We start from the raw sequence: 22,818 nt of genomic DNA, 5'->3' as shown, positions 1-22,818 counted from the left end.
TTTTCCTCTGGAGACAGTGTTAATGAGGAGAGCTGTTCACAAGATTTCCAAGGCATGGAGAACGTGAACAAACACAAACGCTTGAAAAGGCGGCAGAGTTGGTCCTGCCAGAGAAGAGGCTCTGTGGGTGTCAGACTCAGGGAACGCAGATGAGAGGAGATGTTTGCTTCCGTTTTCACCTGCCCAGAGGAAAAAACATTGTATCAAATCTAAACTCACGCTGTGGGCTGTTCTGAAAAAACAGTGTATCTCAAAGCCCGACCCACTCATACAGAGCAGCGCCTGAGTTCAGTTTAGACAGTTAAGCTTGCACTACTGAGAACGCAGGACTACAGTGTCCTGACGCCACCATGTGGCTGAGATGTTTGCAACATTCCGTGATGCTAGTTTGTGCTGTGAAGGAACAGGGTAACAGAACGCTTGCCCAGTGTGTGTGGGACCAAGGCTCACAATTAAATCTAAAGGAAAGAAAGGAACACGTATCAAAAAATAACTTGGTTTGATTTTGTCTCCCGTGGGCAGAACAGAATGTTCCTAACTGCTGGTGTTGAGGCCTATCGTTTTCTTTGATAGAAAATGACAGGGTCCTACATTTTAATTACATGGCAATGAAACATTTTCAGTGATGATGGCATGATGGGAAATCCTGTCTTTAACCTTACCTGAGACTACATTTTCAAATCCAACTTAATTAGGATTTCCCAGGCCTAGTGGACTCCATCCGTCTGTTCAGTTCTTTCCCTCAGATATAAACAATTCTTTCTGGCCCACAGCTTCAGAACCTAATATACATCTGCAAACCTTGAAATAAATGGGTAAAACCCGTGATTTTAAACTCGACTCCTCTCCCACGTCTTATGACTTGCTATATAACAGACCAGCAGCCTCCTGTATCTGTCGCTAATCATGTGATCCTTCCGTGCTCTCCAGTCCCAATCTACCTGGTTCACTGTGGTCATCCCCAGCACTGGGCCTGGACTCCCCAGGGCCTCAGCGGGAAGGTCCCTGAACTCCTTTGTGTCTCAGTTTCTCCCTACAAATGAAGCCAAGGAAGACAGTGGAGCTGGGTGATGGGTTTGGCTTCAGGTCAGCAAGGGGGCATAGCATTTTCTGCTTAAAAGTGAGTCAACTTTGTTTTTTCATTGTTTATATGAATCTGCTTGGAGACAGAAGAAAGTGTAACTCTAAAACCTGAGTAATGCTGGTCTGGCTTCCAGGCAAGGGGGACCCTTCTCAGGCCAGAATAAAGTAAGAAGTGGACACTTTTTATTTTGCTTAACCATAAAACCCTAGGCCCCACTTTATTGTGAAATGGCTATTCTTAAAGTTCATGACCTGTAATAAACTGCAAAGGGTGAGGATGTGTCTCGAGCTGTTCTTAGGATGCAGCGTCTCTTCTGCAGAGCAAGCCGACACCAGTCTGATGACTACCGACCTCTGATAGAAGTTCCAAGCTTAGCCATTCCCAACTTTACAACCTACAAAGAGGTTGGAAAACACATGAAAACCCCTTTCAGGACCTGTGCAGAGAGTATGTCTGAGCACCCCCTGCTGGTGGTGGGCACTGTTTCCCACTGAGGGAAATTGGAATTTTTCAAAACAGTATAAGCAGGCTAATGGATCTTAGACATCAATGATATGGTTGGCCAGGGTTCCCTTCCATAGTTCTAGAATGATTCGTCATAATTTTACTTTATGTTGCCTCAGAAGTTTGTCATCTTTGTTTATTAATACTGTGCCAAGTTGACACAGAATGAGGTTCCTGATGTAACACAGAAATAGGCAAAGAAGTCTCTGTAGAAGGAGCACCTCTAAAGCCCCTTGCAGCCTTCGCTGGCCCATGACAGGGCCGTCACATATAATGCCTTCTTGTAAGTATGCACCGTTTTCTAAACAATGGAACTTTCTATTTTTAAATATGAGACTATTCTTACAGACCCTCACTTGTACTAAGTGCTCAGCTCCAAACACAACCATGGGGTTCACTGACCAGGCCTTGGAATCAGGGGGGCCAGATGGAAAGACCACCAATCCACCCAGATTCCAGGAGTCATTGGCAGGCCAGCAACTATGGCCTTGGCTCTGTGGCCCTTCTTGCTGGTGGCAAACTGACGTTGTTACAATGGCCGTTCCTTAGTAACCTACAAGGAGCTGCTCTGCTGCGGACATGCAGGGCAGAGACAGACTGTGCTCTTGGGGAGCAACAATAAAGCCTCCACTGTGGGCTCTTCACTTAACCTTATGAGCACAGCAAGGATGTATCTGCCAGAGAACACATACATTCATAACTAATAAAAGACACGTAGAGATGAAAGTCCTTCTTCCCAAAGAAATCAGCTCATGAGATTGTAGGTGGCTTTCCCCATCACCAGTGTCCTCTGGTAGACACTCAGAAAATCTGTAATATCCATCCCTACATGGAATGTGGAGCAAGCCATTGTAATTAACTAAGCAACCGTGTGACCTGCAAGGCAAGCTCCGGGATGGACGTGAGGCTCGGGCTGCCTTCCCACGAGGGTTCTGGTGAGGAGACCAACAGAACAGTTTAATGATTCAGGTGCGTGTTGTTCAATCATAAGCCATGTTAAATGGGCGTGTTTTGTTTTGTAAACTAATACATAACAAAGTAGATTCACTTTATGTCGAGTGTTATATGTGTTGACCGACTTATAAATGTGTATAACTACTACCACAAACATATATTGACCTAAGGCCGCCCCTTTCTTTGTGTGCACAATCCCCCCTTTCCCCCATCTCCTCTCTACAGTCATCTCTACTCTAGTCTCCCTCCCCACAGGATAGACCTTTCAAGAATTTCACATAAAAAAAATAGTATACGTGAAATCTTTTTGAATGGCTTCTTTCATGCAGCATGGCTTAGTGATGTCTCATTACATTTTCAAAACGTCCATTTTATTACTAAGTCCTATTCCCTTGAATGAGCATGTCAGAGTATGTTGATTCTCTTGATGAAGAACATCTGAGTTTCTTGTAGCTTGCAGGGATTAAAACGTTCTACAAACCTTCAAGTGCAGGCTCCAAGTAGATGTTTTTATTTTAGATTTAAATTATTTTCCTTCAAAAGGTAAATACTCAGTATATTCCTGCAAAAAAAAATATATATTTTCAAAGATACAGCATTTCTCTTACATTCTTCAAAGCATGAAATGGGACCACAGGGCCATACCATAAACGCATAATCAGTGCTGTAAGAAGCTGCCAAGTTGTTTTTCCCAGTGACTTCATTATTTTATATTCCCACTGCAGTGCATAGGAGAGTTCCAGTTGCTCCCTGTACTAGTCAACACTTGCTATTATCGTATTTTTTCTTAGCTCTCTGAATAGGTGGGTAATAGCATCAACGTATGGCTCCTGTTTGCATAAGCTTCATGGCTGTTGGTATTGAGCAGCTGTTGTGCTTAGTTTTTTCCCCACACACTTTCAGTGAAATGCTTGTCCAAGTGTTTTATCCAATTTTTAATCAATTTACTTTCTTACTTCGAAGTTTTGAAGGTTTAGGTTTTTTTAAACATATTTTGTACTTGAGTCTTTTTTTTTTTTCATATGTGATTTGCAAATACTTTCTCCCAGTCGGCAACTTGTCTGTTCATGTTCCTAACAGTGTTCCGTGAGGTGTTGAGTTTAATGGAGTCTGATTTACTGTTGCAGGCTGACGGGATGTACCTAGAAGGATAGTCAGTCTCCTGGTATCCACATTAGCCAGAGGGTTCTCCGAGCTGACGCTCCACAGATGTGGCATTGCCAAGAGACAAGCTGATAAGGAGACGGCAGAGCATACGTGTGGCAGTCTGGGAAGGTCTGGCTCCTCACAGCAGCTGAGGCAGAGCGAAGGCCATTCTGTAGCTTGGGCAGGCTGCTGGGCATGTGTGAAGTGAAGAGGCCCTTAAGGGTTTTTCAGGATGCGCTCACTGTCAGAGGAAGAAGGATGGGAGAGGAGCAGAAGAAAGGGAAGCCATTTAGAAAGTCCCCCCTGGAGTGGGGCAAGGGATGCAGAGGTTGGCCTGGAAGAGTGAGCAGATTTGGAATGTGGTCCCTGGGAAGCAGTGAGCTTTGGTATCTGCGTGCGTGCGCATGAGAGAGAGAGAGAGAGAGAGAGAGAGAGAGAGAGAGAGAGAGAGAAGAAAAAGAAGGAGAAGAAGGAGGAGGAGGAGGAGTTGGTGGTGGAGGTGCTGGAGGAAAGGAGGCAAGAACTATGTCAAAGGTCTGTGATGTCGGAAGTGGGTGAATAGCATCGGGGTGATGGGCAAAGATCAAACCCACAGCTAGGATCACTTCCAACATGGAGTAGAGATTTGTCCATAGCCTCCGGGCTTACAAGGCAGAAAGTAAAGCTATGTTACCTAACCCTGAAGAAGGCTGAGTGCTAGGCAAATGGCACCCGTGCAGTTCCAGTTCTCACCACGGAGCCACGCCCATTACGTACAGCCGCACAGCCTCTCAAGCTCGCATAAGCAGCTTTTCCCTTTCTAGTGGCAAACTCCCCAGAGGGCTCTCCCAACCCCAAGCACAGAGAGATAGGATGCTTCAAGTGACTGGATTGCCATTCCAGACACATCGCCGTGACCCCTGAGACAGGCTATGCATATCACTCCTGTTGTCCTTCCTGCAGCTGTTTGGCTGAGGTTCCTCCGAGCAAGCACGAGGGTGATTGCTGAGTGCTGGGAGCAGCAGAGGGAGAAATGAGGGGCGGTGTGCAGTCTCCTCCAGAACGCCCTGTTTGTTGGCCTCTGAGGACGGTGATGTTGTGAAGTCCCCTCGCAGCGTCTTTCCAAGGATTCCCGGTTAGATGTAGACAGTTTCTGTGGCGCTGTGCATGTCCCCTGTGTGAACAGGTACAGAGTGACAACCAGGAGGACAGCATCAGGAGAAAGCAGAACCATTTCAGTCTCCCCTCTGAGCTTGTGCTCACTTGGGATAAATCACTGGCCATGTGTTTGCTAGAGTACCTTTTGTCTGTATTCACTGGCCTAGAACCTTCTGGTTCTGTGGTTTATGAATCCTTGGCTCAGATGGACATTAACAGCAGGTGTTACTTCCATCTGACTCAAGATAGGAAAGTGATAGTCCTATGTCGGAAGACTCGGAACCCCGGTTATACGAGGCAAAGAGGCTAGCTCATGATGCCACAATCCCAAAGCTAATGAACAGACTCCCTCTGCCAGTCATGACTTCAGAAATAGAGAGTAGCCACCTGGCAAACTGTGGTTACCCACAACGCATGCTCCACTAAGCCCCATGCCTAACTCAGGTGTCTGGCGGTGCAGCAGCTTCTTAAATCTCCAGGATGCACGAAGTGGAGACTCGCCTTCCTCAGGACAGACCTGGCCCACCTACGCCCTCGCCATCCTCAGCTGCACACTTCTCTCTTTCAGGACTCACACACGAGAACTACCCACTATGGCTCCCTGCCCCAGAAGCAGCACGGCCAGACCCAAGATGAAAACCCAGTAGTCCACTTCTTCAAGAACATTGTAAGTGACCGTGCACAGGGGAACCAAGAAATCAAGGGAAAGGCTGTGGATCCAAGAGAGGTCTTAGCTCACACCTAACCTCTTTGGATTCTTCTCAGAGTGCCGCTGGCCCAAGGGACACCACCCTCAGGAGGACCTAGGTCATCCCAGATTCCAAAGGACACTCTTAACATGGGTGCACCTGCCATGTTAAAAAAAAAAATGTGTATTTGGATAAGAATTTCATTTTCCTGAAACCAGACAGCTAGTAGATGCTTAATTAAAAATTTAGACTTTGTAACCCTGAGAAATAAAAATGGCGTGAATCAGCATTGCCCAGGACTGGGGGATGAACAAAGAAATGAAGGACTTTTTAGGCCAGCAGAACTGCTCTGTGTGGCATTGTAACATAAGGCACATGGCATTTGTCAATACACATAGTATTCATGCCACATAGAGTGAACCTTGATGCATCCAGATGATATGGTGGTGGTGGTGGTGGTGGTGATGATGGTGGTGATGGTGGTGGTGGTGGTGGTGGTGGTAATGGTGGTGATGATGGTGGTGGTGGTGGTGATGATGATGATGATGATGGTGGTGGTGGTGGTGGTGGTGGTCATGATGGTGGTGATGATGATGGAGGTGGTGGTGATGATTATGATAATGCTCGAATGCTTGTTTATCACTTAGAACAAGTGCATCACATTAACGCTGATGCTAGCTCACAAAAGCTGAGCAGATGTGTGGGAATGCCCTATGTGTGGGAATGCCCTATGTGTGGGAATGCCCTATGTGTGGGAATGCCCTATGTGTGGGAATGCCCTATGTGTGGGAATGCCCTATGGGTATAGGGGAAATGTGTGATTTTGTTACAATTTCTGTGTTAATCTAAACTCTCCCACAAAATAAATGTCTTAGCTACCTCTCTATTGTTGTGATAAGACATCATGACCAAGGCAACATATAAAAGAAAGAGGTTCTTTGGGCTTCATAGTTCAGAGGGTGAGTCAATGGCCATCATGGCGGAGAGCATGGTACTAGGGCAGTAGCTGAGAAATTGCATCTTCAAACATAACCATGAGGCATAGAGATATGAGGAGGAGACAGAGATAAATACACAGCTAGATGATTGATAGATGATAAATGATTGATAGATGATAGATAAATATAAAGAGATGGTAGATAGATAGATAGATAGATAGATAGATAGATAGATAGATATGGGAGGTAGAGAGAGAGAGAGATAGAGCACTGAGTGGGAATGCCCCCCCCCAGTGACACACCTCTCCCAACAAGGCCACACCTCCTAATGGTTCCACCAGCTGGGCACTAAGCATTCACGCATATGAGCCTATGGGGGCCACTCCCATTCAAACAACCACAATAAAGTTGTTTGTTTTAAGCCCATGGTGAGGGGCTGGATGATGGCTCAGCAGTTAATAGAGGTCCTACTAGTCTTAGACTTCCTATTGCTGTGATGAAACACCTTGACCAAAGGCTGCCTACTGACTTGGTCCCCATAGCTTGGTCAGCCTGTTTCTTAAATGCTCCAGGGCCACCTCCTCGGAGATGGCCCCACCCATGGTGGCCTCGGCTCTCTTACTAAATCATTAATTAAGAAAATACACTACAGATTTGCAGACAAATCTTATGAAGACATTTTCTGAAATAAAACTCCCCTTTTCCAAACGATTCTGTTTTTCGTCAGGTTGACATAAAACTAGCCAGCACACTGCTCTTGCAAAGGATCAGGGTTCAATTCCCAGCAGTCATGCTGGTGGCTCATAACTGTCTGTAGCTCCCGTCCCAGTGTGACTGCTGGCCTCCATGGGTGTCTGCGTTCACATCCCACACACAGACACGAGATCTTTTTTTTTCTAAATAGGGCATCATGTTGGATCTGAGCATCAGTAGATGCACCATTTTCAGCACCAGGAAGGGCATGATATAGAGATATGTGCTAGCTTCTGGTGCCTGATACACTGGCGCCATGGTTGTAGACATGAGCTAGCAGGACCCTCTGGGAGGGCGTGGGGCTTCCTACAGGAAAGTGAGTCACTGCAGCCCACCCCTCTCTGTCTTTCAGGTGACACCTCGCACACCACCTCCATCCCAAGGAAAGGTAAGGGCTTAGATGTTTTGATCCATTCAGAGTTTATTCACACGATTACCCTGAAATCCCAAAATGTGTTCCAAATGGAACTGAGCTCAAGACTCCCGGAACTTGCCCAAGTCTTGCTCCCAGAGGCTCCCACTGGGACGGAGATGCAAAGGGTCTCCAGCTATGCATCCATGGCCAGTGCTTCCAAGCAGTGTCCCCCTGAGCTGGGATTCACACCCTAGCCTTGGAGCTTCGAGTGAGCCTGACAATCCCTGAATGTGGTGCATTTGAGGGACCCTGCTCCTCCTGGGGGGAGGAATGCCATCTGGTTGTTCCTGTCGGTTTCAGGACTTTGTCCGGGGCGATCACCACATCAATGTTTCTGTCGTCACTGTTTCTTTCTCTTCCTCACAGGGGAGAGGCCTGTCCCTCAGCAGATTTAGCTGGGTAGGTGATGACTGCGTTTTCCCTCTCCTTCCTCATCCCCTGCAGCCCTTGCAGCCACTGACTTCTAAGTTCTTTCAGTTGCTTAACACTCGCCTTTTCTGTCCTACCCAGCCTAGCTCGCCCACCATGCTTGGCAGGCTGTTTTCTATTTCAGGGCAGGAAGGAAGCCTTTCAGTGTGGATTGCTGCCAGGCTGCTGAATCCTGAGCATGGCAAAGCCCTGTATACCTCTTCCCCACACGTGTTCTGAGCTCCTTCCCAAGGAAGGGGCACATTGCAAGACCCAGCAGACTAAACACACTGCTGCCCACCCCTTAAAACAGTACCGCTGATCCAAAGAACAGCGCTAAATCAGTTGTTTAATTTCTAATAACCCTTCTACCCATTAATCCAGGAGATCTGGGGTTTTGTTTGTGTGTTGGTGGTAACTAACACCAGCCCACTAAACTGCCTTTGGGGTTTTATGTTTTTAGACACAAAATCAGGGTTTCAATGATGGTTTTAATTGGTCAAACAGCTTGGCTTCTAAATATTAGCAAGTTTTCATGTCTACGCCAATTTAAAATGCTTACTGATATAGACCCTAACCAAGTCTAGCTAGCAAATACTAGATATGGTCCTTTGTTTTCCTTGTTAAATAGCTGTAATTTTCAGAGCTATACAGATGCACAAACACCAGCCTGTTAGCCAGAGGTGGGGCAGGGTGAGAGGTCGTTTGTCTATGGACAGTGTGGTACAGAGCCTGTTTGTGCCAGCCAAACAACACACAAGAGAAAAAGTGAGAGGAGAGGGAAGAGGGAGGAGACAGGGGGGAGAGGGACAGTAGAAACACCAGTAGGGAGAAGACAGGGTCAAGCATGGGTCACACCTCTGTAATGCCAGTACTCAGTATGCAGAGGCAAGAGGATTGCTGAAAGAGCAGAGTGACCCCATGTAGTGGGGCCACGGAGTTGCGCTGTCTCAGAAAGTAAAAATAAGATAGAGGAGAGATATGAGAGGAAGGATTGCTTGAAAGACAGGGGAAATTCATGGAACTCCTGAACCATTCCCGAACGTTCTCATACTGAGCTGTGAACTACTTGATGTAAACATACCTACTTTTTTTTTTTCTCACATGAAAAACATCTTCAGAACTGGTGACAGCAAGGTGTCTATCCAGCCTCCACCCATGGCCTCTTTTTATCTTTAACTTTCTGTGCCAGCGGAGACAAGGATGATGTGAAGAATGACATCTGTTTTTACCCAGAATTCTTAATTTAGCTACTGCCTCGTATGTCTTACGTGTGGGTTGCCACAGCATTGTATAAACATTGAGGGAGTGGGAGGAGGAGAGGCCCTTTGGCTCAGCAGCAAACAGGCAAGGTCTTGGTATCTCTCTCTGTGATCTCTAGTTTTGGTCTCACAAGGCCCCCTGGGGTCTCTCTTGGTCCCAAGTTCCTTTGGGTTTTCATCATCTCTTTTCAGGATGGCTTTCTTGTCTGGACTTTCAGAAACTCCTTCTTGCTTTCTCAAAACTCTGTTGTCTATGTCTTGATGCTGCGATCCATGTTTCCAAGACAAAATAGACTGGGAAAGCCCCACATTGTTGATCTGAGAGTTGAGCTGTTCAGGTCCCAGAAATTCTTGGTCTGGGAGAAAAGCCATAGTCTGGGACTGAGAGGCCACCCAGAGAAGCCCATTTCTGACACTTAGCTGCCTGTGTACTTGGTGTCACTGTCCCCAAGTGCCACAACCCTTCCCTGTGGTATCTGGGAGTCTGTGTGTCCATGAAACCTCCAGGATGCATGGGTGGCTCTGTCTTGCCCAACCGAACGTTCATCTTAGACCTTGTCCCCTTCTTGTCCCCACTCTTTATCCTAATGGAACACCTGAAACCGAAACAGCCTCCTGACACAGGGGCCACTATCTGTCCCTGACACAGGCTAAAGAGAGGGAATGATGTAAGTAGCTGGAATCAGGGGAGAACACTGGCTCATATGGCCAGGGTCCAGCTTCCATCTTGCTCGAGATGGCCAGGTACATAGAACTGGAAGTGTCTTAATCCTGCCTTCAGCATATCTTAGATGGTAAGTGGCTGGGTTGCTTCTCAACATCCATCTTGTACAATAATGTTTGCTGTGTGAAACAGCATGGGATGCTGAGGCGCTAGGCATGGCTCAGGCTGGTGGCTGGTCCTGATGCTGGAGCTGTTAGTAGTGACAACTGCTTTCCCATTTCCTCGGCAAATCCATGGCAAAGTCTTGTGCCCTGCCCTTGAGGCGGGGCTCTATGATGCAGACAGAGGCTTTTCTGGTCAGCCTGCTGAACTTCACACTGAGGCCTGATGAAGACCTTACTCAGAATGCTGGTGTCATCACTCAGGGTTACTGAGGGCATCCTTTGTGGATGAGCCAGCTCTGGAACCCAGAGAGTCTTATATTTCAGTTCTCACTGTCCATCATCCACAGAGTGAGAGGGACCATGGACCAGTGGAGGCAGGAGGAGGGGTGCCTGTCCCCCTTAGTGCCCAACTCTATAAGGACACAAATGGCAAAGGTAGGGCACTTACGACCTGCCTCATCCTGTGAATGAAAGATCAATACCAACTCTAGTGTAAACTGAGGCTCCCACACTGGTAAGTCGCCCACCTAGAAAGAGAGAGGAGCTGTCATCAGGTCCAGCATGCTTCCTGCACAGTGTTAGCAGCCCAAAGCACCAGTTAGGAATCTGAATCTAGGTCATACCATGGCCACTTTGAGAGGCTGTTCTGTCCCAAAGACTGGAAAATCTGTCTTTTCCTTTAGGAGAGGTAAAATTTACACAGTCCACAGCCCCCTCCTCCTCTTCATCCTCCTCCTCCTTCCCCCTCCTCCTCTCTCCTTCTCTTATTCCTCTTCTTCCCCCCTCCTCTTCTTCCTCCTCCTCTTCCTTCTCCTTCTCTTCTTCTCCCACTCTTCCTCCTCCTTCCCTTCTTCTTCCTCCCCTCCTCCTTCTCTTATTCCTCCTTCTCCCCTCCTCCTCTTCCTCCTCCTCTTCCTTCCCCTCCTCCTCCTCTTCCTCCAAGGCCCAGAGCATGGGTAGGCAGAATCTGAGCTGTGAAAGGCCAGGCAGAGGGTGACATTCCTGGCCCCTGGGCTTGAGTACCTTTGGTGGGCTTCCTCCTCTGAGGAGGATGGAAGCCCTTGGTGAGAATTTGAGAGATGCTTGCCTTTTTCTCACAAGGCTGCCCTGGTACGGACCTCCGCAGCTGTCTGTAAAGTTGGGCACTTGTGCCCTGGAATATTCAGCACTCCTGGTCCAGGCCCTTTGTTCTCCAGCAACACCCACGGATGGACTTGGGGACGGCACTTCTCCAGCCCCTCCCCCATCAGAGCTCTGTGCTGCTCTCGCTCCCAAATGATTCACTGATGTCACCTGGTGGCTAATGTCCTCCTGGGTAGTCCCCGGTGGCATCTATGAGCGAACACTGAGCTCTGGTCTTTTCTTGCAGGGGGCCGAGGGGCAGAAGCCAGGATTTGGCTATGGAGGCAGAGCTTCCGACTATAAATCAGCTCACAAGGGATTCAAGGGGGCCTACGACGCCCAGGGCACGCTTTCCAAAATCTTTAAGCTGGTAATGTAACATTCCTACCACGGGGAAACACCTGGGCACCTCTGTGGGAAGTGGGAGCCTGGAGCCATGCTCTCTGTTCACTGTGCCCCACTCCTCCAGGCAAAGCCGTGTCCCCAGGGTAATGCCAGGGGTCAGGAAGAGTTAGCAGAAAGACAAATTCCAGAATCCTCAGCTGAGCTTGCCCAAGGGTTCAGTGTCCTCCTCCACCCATAAACCTACCTTCCCCCACTTGCTCTTAGCCAAGTAGCTCTGCCTTCCCTCTGGACGTCTTAGGAAATTAAAGTGAAGCCAAGAGTCTTTCCAAATGGTGCTATCACAGGAATTCCCTGGGCCTCACAGTGTGGCTCCTTTCTCCCTAGAGATGATAGTCAGGTGGACCATTGACCTGGTCTCCAGCCAAGGGTCTAGGTGGGAATGAGTGGCACCTGTACATGGAAGTGGCTGAGAGGAATCCCCTGAGGGAGCCTCACTAAAATCACCCAAAGGGACCCAGAAAAACCCAGGAAGGGGCCTACAGTTAGCCACATAGGTGCTAGAATCATACAGACCCAATGAGAGATGTCAGGGTCATTTTTTGTTGTTGTTGTTGTTGTTCCTCTGTGGCTTCAGCTCCTGGCCTCTCTGAGACATGGTTTCCTTATCCATGGTGTAGGGAGTGATGTGCCCACTTACCTCACATCTGGTGAGATGGTGGTGGAGCTCATGGCAGGCATGGAGCTGTCTCCAGCACAAGCTAATGGCGGCTTTATTCAGCAATGCTGGCCTGGTGTAGAAAACTCACAATGTAGCTCTAAAAAGGTCACCTCAAAGTGAAGACTAGAGCTCAGACATGTCCTGTGTCCTCCCCAGGAAACCCCAAAGGTGAGATCTATCTTGGAGAAACACAGGTACCCAGGTCAGGTTTTGACTCTGAACCAAGTTCCAGATTTCCTCTAATTAAAAACTCCCCTCTCAGCAATTCTAAATAGCAGTGCACATCCCCAATGGTCACAATGACCACGGTCAGGACAGCCAGGATAATCTGGGCCAGGGCTGCCTTCCTGGAAGGAGGAGGCCTAGAGGCATAGCAGGCAGGGCCAACCCCCCTCAAATCTGAGAAGCTAAACCAGTTCTGGGGAAAACATTCAGTAAAAGAAAGATACTAAGGTGCCAAGTGTAGCATGGGGAGAATGCTACAGTTGTATCTCCCAGGCAGAGGTGTGATAACTTGCTAAGACACAAAAGAGGAGCTAGCATGCAGTGTAGGAACAGCACGGAAGGCCGAGGAACATGTGGAGAAAGCCTCAGAGGGTTCTAGGAGCAGAAACCAGCTGAGTCTTCCTTGACATGCTGGGCCAGGAGAAGAGTGAGAGCCAGCCACCAAAAAGAGAGCTTTGACTGTGACCCTGATCCTGGGACCTGGCAGATGAGGCTTGCAATCCGGTGACAGTTGTCTGACTGACAGAGATGATGAAAAGTGGCAACTGGGTTATGGAGTCTCTGGGCTGGATGATACAGAAGGAACTTCTTTTGTTTATAAAGATCCAGGAATCTAGTGACACAGATAATTCTCCATTTATGAATCTTACGTCACAGGGTCTCTAGGTTGGAGAGAGGCAGGGTGAGACACATTGATGTCGTCCCTGGCAGCTGCTGGAGGTGGCTTCTATGCTAACTTAAGGCTCTGGGGCATTTGTCATCCCTGGAGTCCATGGCTCCTGAATGTCCTGGCACTAAGAAGTTTCCTTGAGTCCTAGTGTGGCATCCAAAGCTACCATTTTTGCTCACTCCATCGAATCGAGGAGACCTCTGTCTGGGCTCTGATAGAAAACACAGTCAGCTTTTCTCTGCTCTCCACAGCTAGCTTCTTTTTTGAGGCAGAGACGAACAACCTGGACCATAGAGGCTTGTGAACCAGAGCCCCCACTGCAGGTGTGAACCTTAGGGTGCCACCTACTGTGGTACCAGCATCTCCAGCTCTTTCTTCTTTGGATAAAAGATTAATATCCAGGCAGAGGCGGCTGATGGTTCAAGGAACAGTGTGAGAATCTGCTCTGCTGACTCTCGCTTTGTAGCGTCTGCACCAGCTGTACTGTTCCCACAGACGGGGTGGTGGATGGGAGTTGCCCTGCTGGATTCCTCATCTGCCTCTCGTGTTTGGCCCCAAGGGGGCTGCATAGTTGCAAAAAAAGGGGATTCTCATATTTTCGATCCTAAGTGCCTTTGTTTCTGATAAGAATGAGGAGACAAGCTCCATTCTAGAACCATTTGTCAGGCCGTGGTCGACACTGAGATGTGCAAAGGTTCGACTCTGAGGTGTATGTTTCCTAAGAGAACCACCACAAAGTGTAGGCACTACCCACTCCCCAAGGTAGATCAAAGTAAAAAAATAAATTCTGTCCCAGGTCTTCAAGTTAACACTCTTTTTGGCCTACTGCCTAGGTTCTGAAGGCCTAAGGAAAGGGTGTGGAAATGTGTTTTTTCCAGTGACTTCTGAATTTAGCCAGGGGTCACCTGTGCTGAATGACCTCACTGCCATCCTGGACATTGGTTCCCTAGACCTTCTGCTAGCTCCAGATGCTAGCAGCTTCCTTGGCAGCCACACCCACCTGGGAAACCCTGTTCATCCATCTGCATAACTTTGCTCTAGGCTCAGAAAGCCTTAGACACATAGCGTGGGACAGAATCAACCTGGTGTCCTATGGTTGGGCTGCTCAGTGCCCCCACCCAGGAGACATGCATGGTCGTGGGTGGTGCCTAAAGGATGTTCACGAGATAAGACTGTCCCCACAGCTACACTCAGATGCATGTGTGACCTGTGTGCTGGCATCAGGAGTGTGTGAGACTCACATTTCTCAAATAGGTTGGACACCTTCCCTGGGCTTCTTTCTGTAAACAGCTTTGTAAATTGCTTTAAATTTCTATGTAGATCAAGGAAGCTTTGGTGATTCCCAGTGCATGTGGGTATAATTAAAGCGTGTTGCATAGGTAGCTCATGTGGGCTGACAGGCTGTGTGACCAGGCTGGAAGAGCACAAGGGCTTCCTGCCTCTTAATACCATTCTACCCAGACTGCTTCCTGCTTGTCTGCTTTTTTTGTTTGTTTTGTTCTGCTTTTTGTTTTTGTTTTTTTTTTTTTAAACTCTTGGCAGCCAGCTCTGAGGGAAGGGCTCTGATTTGCTCGTTCGGGGTGGCAGTTAGCACCTGGCTGGAGAGAATCAATGGCTTCCTGTGTCTTTGGGACCTCATCTTATTTCTAGGTGGATAAAAGGAGCCTTTGCCTCTTGGAGCATCCTCGTGAGGTTACAGGGTCTCATGGGGACAAAGATATTCATGCTTTTAGCAGAGAACGCTCACTTCACATCCTCAGGTACATGTCCAAGCCAAGCTGTACCTGGTGAGCACAGGTGTGTCAGTTATGGGGCCTAAAGCCCACCAAAGACAGAGCAAGTGGCACAAGAGACAAAAGGCATAAAATAAAATGGAAGCAACGGTGCCCACCTTGCTGGCTCTAGCCCTCGATCCCCTCTGCTGGCTGACCTTGGGATAATGACTCAACTTCTCTGATCTTTGACCATCATATAAACTGTGTACTCAAGCTTGGCTGTGAGTACAAGGTAGAAGGACCTCTGCTCCAGGCAGGTGTTCAGCAACTACTAGAACGTGTCACTGGTGTATCCACCATTAAGTTTCATAAAAGAAGTCATCTGAGGCCTGGCTGGACTCCTGCATTTCAGCCCAGGCACACTGTGTTTTCTAGAACACAGATCCTAGAACTTCCCAGGAACTCAGTGTTCTGCAGGGCCCAGGCATTGCTCTGCCCATGATCCATGTAGGAAAAGCTGGGTCAGGGCAAGGCATATCACCAGGTAAGGCCAGAGCCCCCATCCTAGAGAAAGACTTCACCCCAGAGGTGACTTCATAGTCAGTCTTCAATCACACTGTTGAAAGACAGTCAATCCCTCAAGGGGCTAACACAGTGGCACCCTCTGTGCTTGCAAAGGCAACAAGTGGCTTCACTTCGACTTAAGCAGCTGGCTGGGCTTGTTCCATACTCCGTGGGTGAGCTTGGGAGACATTACACACTCTTGCTTGAGAATGTGGGTGCCTCGTACTCAGCTGAGGAATGGCAACCTGTATGTCTCCATCTCTGGACTCACAATCTAAAGGAAATCTTTAAAAGATGTATGTAGCCCTGTAGTGGTGGCACATACCTTTAATCCCAGCACTTGGGAGGCAGAGGCAGGTGGATTTCTGAGTTTGAGGCCAGCCTGGTCTACAGAATGAGTTCCAGGACAGCCAGGGCTACACAGAGAAACCCTGTCTCGAAAAACAAAACAAAACAAAAAAAAGTATGTAGTGTCTTTAACATAAGATGGGCAACAGAAGCCGGGAAGAATCCAAATGATTAAAAAGAACAACACAAAAAGAAAAGGAGTCAAGTCCCCCAAGGTGTGTCCAGGCGGAGTGTGACCAAGCTCTGACTCCTTGGTTTCCACACCACTTGTGTCCATGTAGGCTGCCCTACCTCTCAAGCTGATTTGGCACATGGCACATCTCATTTTTAATTTCAAACTTAGTGTCTAGGAAAAAAAAAAAACATTAATTCAGGGTTCCAAGAGCCTTGTCGTGCTCTCCTTCACACACTCCCGTGTGTTGCTAGTGTCTTTTGGTAGCAGTGGCAATAGTTCACTGGCAGGGTGCTTTCCCCGTGCCAGGGACAGCTCTTACGCTCGGCACCGAAGCCACTTTCTGAGAACACACTGTGGACAGTGGTCCCAGTCCCCACTTACACTGTCCTCAATTTCCTAGCTGAGAAAATAGCCTTCTCTCTGCAAAGGCAAAGATGTGGGCGCCTTAGACACGCCCACGCCCTGTGGCTCACTGGCAAGGGGCTTTGCCTTAAGCTACAAACTCCAGTTAGTGCTTTCTGAAGGAGGTCGAGAACTATTCTGAGTCCTGGGATATCACTTCTGGCCCGAACGGCTTGTGATTGGACAACCACAGAACCAGCATTGTGGAGGGGAAGTGACACCCCGCAGCCACACCGGCTTGTGCCTAACTCCTGTCTTTTCCTTTTTCCCAGGGAGGAAGAGACAGCCGCTCTGGATCTCCCATGGCGAGACGCTGAGAGCCCTCCCTGCTCGGCCTTCCCGAATCCTGCCCTCGGCTTCTTAACATAACTGCCTTAAACTTTTAATTCTACTTGCACCAATTAGCTAGTTAGAGCAGACCCTTTCTTAATCCCGTGGAGCCGTGAACAAGGTGGGGCCAGGCCCACGGCACCCCGACTGGTTAAAACAGTTTGTCCCTTTTCATTTGAAGATTGAGTTTCCTCGGGGTCTTCTCAGCCCTGACTTGTCCCCCGTCCCCCGTTCCCCCCCCCCGCCCCCCCCGTGTACCTTGATCGACTCCGGAGGTTCAAGTGCACGGACACCCTTTCAAGTTCACCCTTACTCCATCCTCAGACTTTCTTTTCACGGTGAGGCGCACCCCTCCAGCTTCCGTGGGCACTGCGGAAAGACAGGCACATCGCCAAGGAGCCAGAGAGCATGGCGCAGGGGACTGTGTGGTCCAGGCTTCCTTTGTTTTCTTCCCCCTAAAGAGCTTTGTTTTTCCTAACAGGATCAGACAGTCTTGGAGTGGCTTATACAACGGGGGCTTGTGGTATGTGAGCACAGGCTGGGCAGCTGTGAGAGTCCAGAGTGGGGTAGCCCTGGGGACGCTTCCAGGCCAGCTGTTCCCTGCACCCCACCAGCTGATTTCGAGCGTGGCAGAGGGAAGGAAAGGGGCGAGCGGGCTGGGCAGTGGCCCCAACAGGAAACGGGGACTTAGGGGAACACGCTGGAGATGCCATGTGTGGCTGCCGAATGTCACCATCTCTCCTCAGTGGCTCCCCAGAGCAGGTGCTTTTAAGAATCCCGTTTCCTCTCAGAGCCCAGGGAGAGTCCAAGGACATGGTGCATCTGGAAGTGGGACTGCAGGAGTTCTCTGGTGGCCCCGTGCTGTCCCAATGGCCACTTCTCACGTTAGGGTGGTCAGCGGCAGCTTGCCATGGCAGTGCCCATTGGTACATACTAACCTCAGTGGAAAAATAACCATTCCCTGCCTCCTAGAAAGGAAGAATTCTTAGCTTTAGGAGGGTTCCTGTCACTGAATCAAGTCGCTGCCCTGGATGCAGGGCTGGCCTGGGCGACCCCCCCAGGGATGAGGAGCTCAGAATTCTAGTCTTCTAATGTCCATAGACACCTCCCCATCCCTCTAACATACTATGTCTTTTGATTTACCATGTCTTCTATAGAGCTTCCAAAGAGCCCCACACTGGCCCTGTCACCCCTAGGAAGGAAGGTGATGGTTGATGTAGCCCAATACACATCTTGTTAATCTGTTCTAATTCTGAGTAGAGTGTGGGTCTAAGATAACACCTATTAATGTATTGCCACAGTAACGTGAGGGTAAGAGAAAAGCAGGGAAGAAATTTCCAGAAACAAACCCTCCAGATCGTTCCACAGGAGTGTTCACCCTCCAGTGTGACTGAACAACCTTGCCCATGGCTTCGTCCAGACAGCGCAGCTACAGGATGGCTGGACAGAAGCACCTACTGTTCTTGAATATTGAAATAAAATAATAAACTTGCAATGATCGTTGCACAGGTGTCTCATTTTGCATTCTGGCTCGTAAAGAGGTGAGCCCATGTAACGCAGCCCCGTCACAGGATAGAGTGCTCTTCCTCAGGAGCACCAGGTCGCGTCCCAGTGCCCTCGGGAGAATACCTCAGGGGTCATGCATCAATACACCAAGTGGATAGCGTAGAGGTAACATAGGACAGTGACCCATGACACACAAGGGAAAGGATTTTCAGTCACTCTGAGGAGGACAGTTTTCAAAGCCACTGTGCTAGGAAACGTCCTGCAGAAGAGTGGGTCACATGCTTTATCCATGACAAGGACTAAGTGACCCATCCTTCCTCTCTTCTCTCCCCTCATTTGTTTTGTGTTTTTCTTGCTGTTGATTTTGGTGATGAGAACTCTTTTTCTTTTTTTTTTTTTTTTTTTCGAGACAGGGTTTCTCTGTGTAGTCCTGGCTGTCCTGGAACTCACTCTGTAGACCAGGCTGGCCTCGAACTCAGAAATCCACCTGCCTCTGCCTCCCAAGTGCTGGGATTAAAGGCGTGCGCCACCACTGCCCGGCGAGAACTCTTTTTCTAAAGGGTTACCCTAAATCCCTTTCCTGTTGGTTATGAGAGAGCTACTGGCTCCTTTCTGAGCTTCCAAGGCTATGGAACCATCACATTTATGAGCTGTAGGAAGGAAAGCTTGCCATGGGCCAGCATCACAATCTTTCTCTGGGGCAGTTGCTCTAGCATAGGGAGCCAGTGCAGATTCCCAGACTCCACAAACTGACTGAAAACCTTATGTCCAGGTCGGGCTCAGGGGCTCATGTCTATAATTCTAGCACTCAGAAGGTGGAGGCAGGAGGACTGCGTGAATTTGAGGCCAGCCAAGGTTCTGCAGTGAGTTCTAATCTAGAGATGCTATCTCAGAAATGCATGCCTTTAATCCTAGCACTGGGGAGACAGAAGTGGAGATCTGTGAGCCTGAGACCAACCTGATCTACAAAAGAAGTTCCAGTACAGCCAGGGATGTTACAAAGAAAAACCCTGTCTCAAAACACGCACCCCCCCCACCACCACCACTAAAACAAAAACAAACCCAACAAAACAAAAAACAAAAACAGACAACAAAAACCCACCTGGGGTTAGAGAACTGATCAGCTGTTAAGAGCACTGGTTGCTCTTGCAGAGGAACTGGGTTTGGTTTCCAGCACCCACATGGAGGTTCACAACAGTGTGTGACTTCAGTTCCAGAAAATCTGCCACTTTCTTTGGGACTCCACAGGCAGCAGCCACACACAAGATGCACATACATGCATGCAGACATATAACAGATATACATACATACATGCAGGCACACACAAGATGCACATACATGCATGCAGACATATAACAGATATACATACATACATGCAGCCACACACAAGATGCACATACATATATACATGCAGGCAGATGTTCACACACATAAAAACATTTTTACAATCTTACAAAGATAACAAAGGCTGGTGTCCACTCATCTCCTTCTCTTTTTATCCAACAAAATTCCCCCAAATAAGGAATCTGAAAATACAAAGATGTTTGCACTATTTAAAACTGCATCGCTGCCACAATTTCTGTGACTTTATAGGAGCAGCTGCCCCGCTGTGGTCAGTCACCACCCCTGGGTTTATTTTAAAGTCTCTCCACCATCCCTCCATCTCTTCTGCAAGGAACCTTGAGCTGTGGGACGAAGGGCTATAATATCCATCTCCCATTTAGGGCAGAGCACTCTACTGTCTCTTAGTCTCTGCACCTTGGTCAGGTGGGAGTCTCTGCAGTTATTAGCCTATGCTGGTTGGCTTTTGTCAACTTGACACAACCCTAACCATACCTTGGAAAAGAGAATCTTCATTTAGAAAAATACCTCCATAAGACCGGCGTCTGTAGGACATTTTTTAAATAATTGATACTGGAGGGTTCACCCTACTGTAGACAAGTGGTCCTGGAGGGAAAGCAGGCTGAGCAACCATGGAGAGCAAGGCAATAAGCAGTGTTTCTCCATGGCTTCTGCTCCAGCTCCTCCCTGGAGGTTGCTAACTTCTCTCTATGATGGACTTATAAACTATAAGGTGAAACAAGCCCTTTCCTCCCTGAACTGTTTTTGGTCGTGGTTGAAGTGGAAACTTCTGGTCTCTTTGGAAAGTCAGTTAAGTCAAAACAATGTTTTGCTGGGGCATGCAGGTGAAAGGATGTTTTGCTAAAGCAGACATATGAAACAATGTTTCACTGAAGCAGACACAGGTGAAAGGATGTTTTGCTAAAGCAGACATGTAAAAGGATGTATGATGAAAGAATAGAAATAGGACCCCCCCACACACACAGTGGGAGCTCAAGCATTGCCTTGCTCTGCCTCACTAGTGTTTGCTGGCGAAACACATGCATTTGTCCTCCTTACATTGTGTTGCTGAGCCTCGCGTGCGGTGGTCTCACAGACAGAAACTTGCCAAAGAACCTCATGTGGGATTCCTGAAGCTTCTTGCCACTTCTGTGGATGTGAGCAGGTTGGCCGGCCTCTGGGTTTCTTCTGGATTGAACTGCCCTTGCTGATTCATGTGTGGTGTCTGCCAGGTAGACTGGACTGCATGCAGTTGCTGAATAACAAAGATTGGAATCGCACCAAAGAACTATTTCTAAACTGGTCCACTTCCCATGTATCCTAGTAACCTTTCCTTTCCACTACCTCTGGTGGGTGGCAGGCCAGAGAGGAAGTTGAACCCTTATTAAAGTAAGTTACGAAAAATACGTGCCTACATGTGGTGTTTTATCACGGCAAGAGACACCACACCAAGATGCCATCAACTGCAAAGAGAAGCTTCTCTGATGGGTTGAGATATGCATTAATCTATGGATATAAACACAAGCCTGCACAAACACAAGGCAGACAAAATCCCGCATGGGGAAAGACAGCGTGTGAGATTTCTCAGCCCTAGCCTAGTGGTTTCAGGCTCCCTGCTAGAAAAGGGAGAACCAGCTTTCTTTGAGAGTGCTGCTTCTGGCAAACTGACCATGCCCCAGTGGAAGGCCACACATCCAAGAATATGTGAGAAACACATATTGGACTTGTGTGGGTGTAGGAAGGCAGGATTCCTCAGCACTTAACACCAGCCAGGATTGCTACTCTGCTTAGCTCCAATAACAGCTGTGGAGGGTTTCACCACCCAGTACAAATAAAGCTATTCCCCCACTCAACCACAAGGGGCAGTGTTCCTCTTCCGGCATAGCTGGGGCTGACTGTTGTGTCATCAGGAGTTCATCTAGGCTCCTCATAGCCAAAAGTCTGGCGGGAACTGCTTCATACAGCCCGGCTGAGGATACACCTACTGGAGCTGGGGCTGTTAGATGTTGTCACCATGAAGTCTTCTGACTGGTGCTAGCTAGCATAAAGGTAGTCCTGTTGGCCATTTAACTAGCAGTCCCATTAGTCAAAGTAGCTGGGACAGGAAGAGTCTAACAGCTACCAATTAGGTATTCAAGTTAGCCCATCCCCCAATATCTTTACTTGTTTGTAGGGAAATGAATGTCAGAAGAAATGCTTCCAATTGCAACTCGTTACTGAGCTGGGGACATGACATAGCAGGTAAAAGCGATTGCTGTCCTGCAGGACAATTTGGTTTGAACCCTGGGACTCTATGGTGGAAGAGTAAAACAGACTACTGAAATTTGCACTGACTTCCACACAGTGTGTTTACACACACACACACACACACACACAATATACAAATTTTAAGAACTCCATTGACACTAATAATTATTTTAATTGTTCCTAACTGCTGCCCAGTGCCCACCCCATCTGTTCTCATAAACACAGTAACAGTGGTGGGTAACACTTGAAGGAATGCATGGGAACAGTAGAGTTCAGCCATGATGCATGCCTATTCTTACACAAGAATTTCCTACTTGCCTCAACCCCACACTCAGCTCTAAGACTCTACAGTACTGACGCCTCCTCTTGCTACTGGGCTTTGTCTATTTGTAGACCTTGAACGGTCACTGGAATCCGAAGTAAAGTGATATCAGGTAAGAATGACCAATCAGCATGTGAAGTCAAGGATACTGGCTTACCGGCCATGCAGTTTACACCCGTGTTTACGGTGTACGTCAGATGCCAAGGTCAGAAGGCTTCCTGTGCTCATCAGGTCTCCGTGAGGTAGCAGAGGGACTCTCCTCTCCGATTTCTTCTCCACTGGACTGTCCACCATCCCGGAGTATCATACAAACTGCAGGGACTCGCCATCACTCCAGACCTGGAGTCTCTGTAGAATACTCTTGTAGCTTCAAGTAGCTCCTGCCTGGCTTGCTTAGCACTGGTCTTTTCTACTTTCTGATGTCAAATGGCAATGATTGAGGGGTACATCTGCCACTGCTGCCACCTGTCCTCTAAAAGGTGTTTGCTGACCTTTTGGACAATTCTCCTGACACCAGAGTTGGCCATAAGCCTCCCAGTTTCCTTGGAGACACTTTCACTATCACTCAACCAAACAAAGGTGTGACCGTCAGTCAATAAAGGCTGCGTGGTACATAGAGAGCAGTGTGTTCCTGAAGAGTCACTGGTGAATATAGTCATCAAAAGGGTAA

General features: G+C 48.3%; 1 protein-coding gene across 4 annotated transcripts in view; it reads left to right on the top strand.

The window, feature by feature from the left end:
- Mbp (myelin basic protein) overlaps positions 1–18,227 on the top strand; it is a 113,738-nt gene extending 95,511 nt beyond the window's left edge. For 2 of the 4 annotated variants that reach the window (XM_034517760.2, XM_034517758.2), the window contains 5 exons: positions 5,394–5,492; positions 7,558–7,593; positions 7,987–8,019; positions 11,488–11,610; positions 16,675–18,227. In XM_034517760.2, the coding sequence (XP_034373651.1) occupies positions 5,394–5,492; positions 7,558–7,593; positions 7,987–8,019; positions 11,488–11,610; positions 16,675–16,719 (336 nt within the window). In that variant the 3' untranslated portion in view covers positions 16,720–18,227. The remainder of the gene's footprint in view (positions 1–5,393; positions 5,493–7,557; positions 7,594–7,986; positions 8,020–11,487; positions 11,611–16,674) is intronic. The other 2 variants (XM_076912367.1, XM_034517759.2) reach the window with 1 other exon arrangement.
- Positions 18,228–22,818: the final 4,591 nt, after the last annotated feature.

Source organism: Arvicanthis niloticus, chromosome 14 (assembly GCF_011762505.2).
Source record: "Arvicanthis niloticus isolate mArvNil1 chromosome 14, mArvNil1.pat.X, whole genome shotgun sequence".
Taxonomy (NCBI): Eukaryota; Metazoa; Chordata; class Mammalia; order Rodentia; family Muridae; genus Arvicanthis; species Arvicanthis niloticus.
The sequence above is the reverse complement of the archived record's forward strand: the minus strand, read 5'-3'. Positions and strand labels throughout refer to the sequence as shown.